Consider the following 9362-nt stretch of genomic DNA (forward strand, 5'->3'; position numbering starts at 1 on the left):
ATATATATATATATATATACATACACATATATATATATATATACATACATATATACATACATATATAAATAATGTGTAATATACATTATTTGTATATTTAACGTATGTAAATATAATGTAAAAAAAATATATGCAATATTATCTAATAATAATACAATATAAAGATCTATATTATTTATATTATTCAATTCTTCTGATTAAAGGTTATATATATACAATTACATAGAATGACTATGTTATTAAATCATTATTTATATATATTAAAATGTGTATGTGTAAAAGTTTTTGTGTATATGCATACAAATATATGAAGAGTTTTATTTGCAAAAACAGATAACTGATTTTTTACATTTTCAAAAATCATGTTTTTTATTATGTTATCGTGTTTTCATTGTGTTTTATTGTGTTAGTTAGCTGTATTTTTTTAGTTATTTTTACTTAATCAAAATAACCCAACTGCAGTTTGATTTAGATTGGAAGATAATTGGAATACACAATGAAAAAAACATGATTTTTGAAAATTGTTAAAAACAGAGTTATCTGTTTTTGCAAATGAACTTTTCATATAATAAATATATTATCATAATTAAACTTTTTAAATACAGTATTTAATATATGTATATAATGTAAAAAAGATTATTATTAGTATTAAGTATTGTAATGCTTATAAGTATTTGCTCTCTTTCAAATGAATGTCTGAAAATAAAGATGTGTGCTACTTTTAAACAGTAGAGGGCGATTTTAAGCTTCTGTAGTTCTAGTACATTACAGGCTTAGTAAAACGCTGCAATTTAGTCTGGCTTGTCTTATGCTGAATTTGTGTAGTTATTGACATTGTCAACCAATAATATCCTGACATTACCAGCAAGAAGCGTGCAAAAAATACTTAACCAGTATATCCCAAACAAAGATGTTTCGATTTCTTGGTCTAAAATTGTTCCAAACCACATTTCAGTGCCATTGATTTTCATTTTCAAAAGAGTCCATGTTGATATCAAGTTTAATCAAACATGTGGTCTGGATGGCTTTGCTATGGATAAAAAGCCACAATTCACTCTGTAACTGTGACATTACTGACACTTTTAATATCCTAAATGACTAACAACAAGGTGAAAGCAATGACATTTTGTACTTAAGTCTTTCCTTATACAATGTGGTTGGATGTTTGTTCTTCATCATAAAACTGACTCACAGCGGTACACACATGGTGAAATGTTGATAGACTAAGAACCAACACACACACAGGTTTATAAGATATAACAGTCACACCTTAAACTCTGACCTTGAGCAAACAGTCATCATACTGTTAAACACACATCTTCAGGGAGTCTAAAGGCATGGTCACATTATCCGTTGCTTGGCGAAATTCCTTTGGCGAAATCTAGTCATTCCAGTAGGAATGCGTACGATGGGGACTCTCTGCCAGCGAATAAAAAATGGAATTGAAATACAAAAATGGAATTTTGTATTCTGGTTGTATTTCCACAGCATAAAGGAAATCTTCCATTTTTTATGACATCTGCTTCGAACATAATGCTTGAAGTTGAAGTTCAAACACAGATTTCTGACGCAAACAAAACACACAATCTTTACTGGTAAGTTACCAGTAAATTATCATTAAGAGATAATGTGTGAACAGGACCTTTGCAAAAATACCGGTAAGTTCCTTCTGGCAATTTACCGATATGAGAAGTTGAAACATTAGGCCTATCAGTAAATTTCTGGTGATGTGTTCTGTGTGAATGCTGAACGAGATTACCGATATGAGCACATATCATATATGAGCACAAGTTCAGAATGCGCTGATGTTAGACGTCTACACTGGGCCAGTCATAACATTCTGACGCAGATGAAACATTTACTCAGCGCTGTTTATGGATGTTAAAGGGGTCATATGATTTTGCTAAATAGAACATTATTTTGTGTATTTGGTGTAATGAAATTGTATAATTGAAAATGTTTATGCGGTTTAAGGTTAAAAAAACATTATTTTCCACATACTGTACATTATTGTTTCTCCTCTATGCCCCGCCTTTCTGAAACGCGTCGTTTTTTACAAAGCTCATCGGTCTGAAAAGCGAGGTGTGCTGTGATTGGCCAGCTATCCAGTGCGTTGTGATTGGCCGAATACCTCAAGCGTGTGACGGAAATGTTACGCCCCTAACCATACTGTGATGCCGTGTCCCGGCTGGAGCGACGAGACAAAAACATTAAAACCCATTATAAACAAGGCATTTGTTGCATCCAGTGGGGACATAATTACGGATTGTAATGACTTATACTGTTTTTTACGCGTTGCGTTGCATCGTGCCGCGTAAACATAAAACCATGTCTGCATTTGTGATCGGAGAAATGACAAACAAGCCCTACTCTACACTGCTCAAAAAACTCGCGTTTGAATCGTCAGTGGCAAATCCTTTAAATATAAAAAACGTACTTACAGTCTGTGAGTCAGAACAGCCGGCATTGTAGTCTACTCTACCAGGATCAGGAAACAGTCCTCCATAAAATGTGCTGCACACATCTGAATATTTGGGTTGAACTGTTCTGGAACAGTGTTGTAAATACAACTTAACCACTGATTTCTAGTTGTGTCCTCTTTTGGAAGGCCAAACAAAGTAGTTTCGCTTTCACAACGAAACACACAGCGTCACACACGGAGGCCTAGAGTGAGCGGAGGCCGGTGGGCTTGAAAACGGCGAGGCCGGCGGCCTTGCGGCAACCACATGTGACGACCCCGGGCTGGACTCCGCTTCGTCCACGGTGAAAGCAAACAAAGTAGTTTCGCTTTCACAAGGAAACACACAGCGCCTTCACGACATGGCGGCAGCGGCAACAATACAACAGCGAGAATAAAAGTTACAACTTCTTTCTCTGCGTGAACATTTGGGCGGCGTTATGCAAATCTTCCCACATCGTGACGTGGACATGTGGGGGCGTGTTAGAACGAGCCGTTTTAGGTAGGCTTGGTTGACTCTTAACTTTTATAAAGAGTATCTCTTTGGATTTGAGACTTTAGTCTTTGCAACTTTACAGATCTTCTTTATGCACCAAGAGCTTGTAACACTCCAAAGAGAAAGGAAAAATTGAAATTGCATCATATGACCCCTTTAAAGAAATGTCTAAAGTCCTCTAACATGATTTTTCTGGGCCAAAAGAAGCTGCATAAATGTGAACGTTTGACACAAAAATGAAAACATAAACGAAAACACTGACCAAGTTTACGCTTCCATGTTTACAAACACAACACTGCCGTTTAGAGGTTATTTCCAGTAAATTATGTGACAGAATTGACCATATGCACTATTACTTCCTGGTTTTAGATAAGCCAGGTCAGTAATTTCTGGTCAGCTGTACTGTGCCTTTTTCTATTTACCGGTAAAGTCGTTCCACTAATTTTACGGCAATTGCCTGTATTTCTGTGTGAAAGGGGTTTATATCTCGCAATAATCTCAGAATTGCAATGCATTTTATTCCGTGATGGAACGGCCAGGGCTTCCATACACCATGCTCATCTGTTCAAATTGGTGACGCAATTCAAATACAGCGGGTCACTCACGCAAATTTGCCGCAAAGACCAACAGAAATCTGCTTGGTTTAGACTTCTGTGTAAGCACTGCTTCGTATAATGGACCTTGTGACCACACCTTAAGATGTTGTAAATATTTTCATCTATAGATTTATTTATTATATTCAGTGGCGTCAAACACCCGCGGCAGCTGCGATTTGACGCCCTGATCATGAGTGCTGTGGGTTCGTTCATTGTATAGGTTCATTTAGGGTGTTAATAGTGGGGTCAGGTCACATGGTGAGTGAGTGTGAACCATGGTGTGAACCGACTCAGGTCTTCTTCAACGCGGCTCGAGCACGAGGTGACAGCAGCTGTGTTGTGGTTGTGCTCGCCTCCATCGGCCTGCTGTAATTGCTGAGAGTTGAATCTCACTACACTGGCTCCTCGATAGGTTGCAAATTTGGAGTGCCAAATATAGCACGACTGCGTGCTAAAACTGGAGCCGAACTGTGAACTTATTTCACACTAGACTGAAGGATCACATGAGGTTTCTACTGAGAGAAAGAGGATGAGACGTTGACTTGGAAGTAATAATCTTGTTTACCATTATTTTATGTGTAATTTCGAACTTTTCTAATCTGAAACATTTTTAGCACCGTTATAACTGGCGCCCATAATAATCAATACTTTAACATTTTAATTAGGCTAATATTGATTTCTATCTATCTATCTATCTATCTATCTATCTGTATGTATGTATATGTATATATGTCCATATATATATATATATATATATATATATGGACAGACACAAAAAGAAATCTAATTAAATGCCCTTAACCTTAAATAGCCTACTGTTTTGTTTTATTTCATTTTAAAGTCAATCATAAAATGTGTCATAGATTTTTGTTACTTAAATGTGATAACATTTTTGTGATATAATAAATGTTTACAACTTATCATCAGACATATAATATAGAAAAGAATCACAGCTTTATTAGTTTTCAATAAACCTACAACTTCTGTATTTCATTTTTCAATTCATTTTATGTAAAATCAAGCAAGAACAGACATAAAAATATGAAAAAAAGAAAGAAATCATTAATCAACTCAATAAACACTTTTTATTTATGACACCAAGGTTTTACATGATGAGAGTTTTGTTAGTTTTGAATAAGCTTATAGAACTGATGTAGCCTAGTCATTTGTATGAAAAGTCAAGGAAGGACAGAAAGTATAATAAATGCTAATTAAATTAAACAAATGCTAATTCTTTAGTGTAAATTTTTTTTTGTAATTTTATTTAATTTTATTATTACATGTTTTAGTTACATTTACAGTTTTCATTTTTTTCATCACTTTCTCACCTGCCTCACCTTTAGCGCAACTGTCGTCACTGTCATGTGACGTCCAGCAGAGGGCGTCGCGTCTCGAGGGCGGGGATTGAACGTCCCCCTCTCTTCCTCTGATTGGCCAGCAGGGAGTCTGACGGACCGGGGCGGGTCCTTCGCGAGGTATCTCGCCCTCTGATTGGCCAGGCGCGTCTAGAGTGACTGGAGCGCAGCGGCGGAGGCGCAGCGGAGAATCACAGCAGCACAAACCCACTGCGCTCATGGCATCAAGGAGAATGGAGACCAAACCAGTCATTACCTGCCTCAAAACGCTCCTCATCGTCTATTCCTTCGTGTTCTGGGTGAGTGACCCTCATTCATTAGCGTTTTTGAGCGTTTAATGTTTCTGCGGAATGTTATGAAGCATTTAAATTGATTTGTTATCATAATAAGGCGTTTGTTGCAGTATTGCGCCACTGGAAAACAAGTGCATCTCCATCATGGCAGGGCTGGACCCCTCTGAGGCCATTAGAAACACGAATATAATTATGTAGCTATATCAATGATTCTGATCAAGAATATGATAAACAATGTGTATTTCAAGGCAAATTATGAAAATTATTAAAAACGCTGTTTTTTTGAGACGCAAAATGAGATGTTCATGATGATGTTGGTCATTATTCATAATTAATTTATATAAATGTTTAAATAAGTACATTTGCAGAACATTATTCCTGATGAATTGAATATTAATGTCCAAAAATGGACATATACACAACATTCTAAATTGTTAATTGAGTATCAATGTTCAAATATGAGCATATCCTGGACATTATTAATTATAATTTTAACATTAATGCCAAAATATGGACATATGCTGATTATGATGGACCATAAATTGAAAGTTAATGTCTAAACATGGACATTTGCTGAATATGATTGACTGGATCTGAACACACAAGCATTTAAATAATAAATTGAATATTAATGTCCAAATATGGACACTGGACAGCTTCTAGAAATTTAACAGGTTTATTAGGGTTGCAGTGACCTTTATCTCTGTCATATGAAGCAAACCTCTGAGTCCTCACCTTTAGTAAAGAATGTGATGGTTTCTGTCTGTTGAAAGTCATTTGGATAGTAACGGTTAACTGTGACATGATGGCACCGCCCCGGTACCACTGTAGTATCTGTGTGTAAAGACTGATCCAACTGTCATTTGGTTAGATTTTTTTTTTTTTAGTATTATAAGCATTAATAGTAACACTTTAGAATATAACTTTCAGAAATGTGTATAAGAACATTAGGTAACTATCTAACTATTAGGTAACTACTATTCACATTTCTTGAATAGACATTCTTGTTTCTTGCCCTAGTTCTTGTTTCTGCTCAAAAACCACCCATTTAGACTGGAAGAGATGGTCTGACTGACATGTGAAGCATCCAAGCACAGTTTTTTTTTAAGTTTTCTTCTTAATTATGTGATGCAACAATTAAAAACCAGCTTTCAAAGATTTGATGCTACTAACCTTGCAAACTTTGACAAATCCGATAAACAGACTGAGGCTGGGACTGGATACTTTGATTTATAGGCTATATTTGCATACGTATAAGTTTTCTTGTCAATTAAGGGAGGATTTCTTAATTATGTGATGCAACAATTAAAAACCAGCTTTCAAAGATTTGATGCTACTAACCTTGCAAACTTTGGCAAATCCGATAAACAGACTGAGGCTGGGACTGGATACTTTGATTTATAGGCTATATTTGCATACGTACATTTTTGTATGCATGTTGAATCTGTTCATTGTTACATAATGTTTGTTGATGACTAGCTAATGCAAGATATTCTAAAGTGTTTTTGCAATTGTAGGCAAAGAAAGGCAGTAGCCTGAAGAAGTTATTTGTTAAGAATTAGATAAATATTCCATTTTATCATTAATTATTCAGAAGAAATGGGGAAAAAAGGGCCAAATGTGCCAAGTAATTGAGCACATGTTCTATTTGATGTGATTACTAAGTGATGAATTACTGTACATTTGACACGATTCATTCAAATCATCTGCAAGACAATTTGACCTCAGATATCAATTTAAAATCTCATGTGATTTTAACTAGAATACAACCAAATATTCAAGAAATGTCGAATGTTTAGGAATTTAAAAAAACCCATAGCGATCTGAATATTTGATGATTAGCCTATCTGAGGGAATTTTGCAGTGACTGATTATATTGCTTTGATTTTTCTTGATCGAGTCCTTTGCAATATTTTCAGGTTCATAGAAGTGTGCATAGATTGCATTATTTTTTGGGTTTCGAATGACTCTTCGAATGGTGACTCTCATATAGTCAGACAATAATGATGCATAATGGGAAATTCCAGAAACAATCCTTGAAGCGGCTGTCAAAATCGACATATTGCACTCTGTGTATCTGATTGTACGTGTTTTGAGCTGAAGACGTGTTTCTTCCCAGGAATCTGGGCTTCAGATCTCATGTAGGTCAACACTAGGGCTGTGCAATATATTGAAATGATCGAAATATGGCAAATGTACATATCGCAATATGCATATCGCTACAGCTTGCAATATTTGGGGCCATGAACAAAAGACAAAGAGAAAATCATTCACTGCTCTTACCTAAATAGCTTTTGTAGCTTGAATAAGAATTAGTGCATATTGAATTCAAAGAATAAATACTAAGCAGTGTTTTATTTTTCCTTTTTATTATTCAGTTCCTAAACTCATGTTAAAATGATTACACTAATGTTAAAATGACATTTTTATATAATGCTCGAGTAAAACACTACCGTTCACTTTCAGAAGTTGTTGTAGGGGTGCTTTCTTATTAGAATCAGAATCAGAATTAGCTTTATTCACCACTTAAGTGTGCGCAAACACAAGGAATTTGTTGTGGTTTTACAGGAACTCTTGGTACATATATACATACAAATAACCATATATATATATATGACAGTAGTTATAGAAGTTCACAGAACTGACTCAGCAACAGCTGAGTAAAACTGTTTCATCTGAGCATGTGGCACTTTAAGCATTATCGTATCGCATATCGAATATCGCACTATTTAATGAGTTATCGCATATCGCATTTTTCTTCAATATCGCACAGCCCTACACTCTGGGTTTGAGTTAGTAGGTAACCGTCTCCATCACATTTCCTTCTGTGCTCACTGGAGCTTCAGTAATGCAGTGTGGCACATTCGCCACCAACCAATGGCTGTTTAGCTCCCTGTCCATCTGTAATCCCACTCGGCACAGTGATCCAGTGCCTGACCCAAATCTAGGCCATTTGGACCGTAACGCAGTGCATTTCTACTGTAGACCTCAGAGTAGATGCCGTATTTATTTGACAAAAACAATACATCGACTTCTGCCTCTCATAGCTTCATTTTCATTCAGGTTAAATATGATCTAGAACGTCTAAAATGGTTTAATCAAGAAGCATACTCATAGGAGTGAATTTGCGAAACAATATCACAAGTAGTATTTTAGCGCAAACCCGCTTGAATACATTGTGTCATTTACATTGTTTATGTTGAATTCTGCCTCTCGTAGCTTTGTTTTCATTAAATGAAATTAAATATGATCTAAAATGTAAAACTCATAGGAAAACATTTTAGCACTTTCACAAGTAGTACTTAAGCGTGAACCATTATAAACAGACATAAACTGAATTTTGAGTCATTCATAAATAAGACTATTTACAAAAGACTGGCAATTCAGTTGATTTCTGAGTTAAATGCTCTGAAATAGCATATTTTTATTGACTATTTGTCGTTTTTCATCATAAATACGCCTCCTTATTTTCTATATAATTGCGCAATTTGGCTAACGCAGTAATTTTTTGGTTTAAATGAGACATTTATGTACATTTCCTAGTAATAATGACTAAAATATAGGGATGTAACGATTCACTCAACTCATGATTCGATTCACGATTTTGATTTCACAATTCGATTCGATTCACGTTTTTTTTTTTTTTTTTACAAAATGAGATTTAAGACAAATTATAAATTAAATGTGTCCTTTTATTATTGCTTGGACAAAATGCTGCACATTTCTTTGTGAAATTGAAATATAACACTATAATAATATACTAATATAGCACTTGCATATTATTGCTCTTTTGTTAGTTTTGATTGCTTTGGATAAAAGCGTCTGCTAAATGACAAAATTTAAATATAATGTAAATGTATAATAAACTCCTACCCCTAATTGAATCGCGATTGTTTAGCATCTCAACCGATTTGAATCGTCACATATTTTCAACCGGCTCGCGGTTAATCATTACATCCCTACTAAAATATGATCTAAAACATCTATTATGACTAAAGTTTGAACTGTCTGAACAGTTTAATCAAGAATCAAGCTCTATTTATTTAGCATTTAGCATTTTCACAAGTAGTAGCTATTTCTGCGCAAACCCTTGTCTAGGGCTGCACGATTAATCGAATGCGATTGTCATGCGCATTTTGTTAAAAAAGCCGGTTCTGTAATTAG

The 9362-nt window shown here is 35.1% G+C and overlaps 1 protein-coding gene across 1 annotated transcript in view; it reads left to right on the forward strand.

The window, feature by feature from the left end:
* The first annotated feature begins 4960 nt into the window (after positions 1-4960).
* Positions 4961-9362, forward strand: part of LOC107663595 (tetraspanin-7-like) — a 53508-nt gene continuing 49106 nt past the window's right edge. Inside the window, exon 1 of the mRNA XM_016453831.1 lies at positions 4961-5204. Coding sequence (XP_016309317.1) covers positions 5124-5204 — 81 coding nt within the window. The 5' untranslated portion in view covers positions 4961-5123. The remainder of the gene's footprint in view (positions 5205-9362) is intronic.

This window comes from Sinocyclocheilus anshuiensis, unplaced genomic scaffold, assembly GCF_001515605.1.
Source record: "Sinocyclocheilus anshuiensis isolate Anshui unplaced genomic scaffold, SAMN03320099.WGS_v1.1 scaffold77, whole genome shotgun sequence".
NCBI lineage: Eukaryota > Metazoa > Chordata > Actinopteri > Cypriniformes > Cyprinidae > Sinocyclocheilus > Sinocyclocheilus anshuiensis.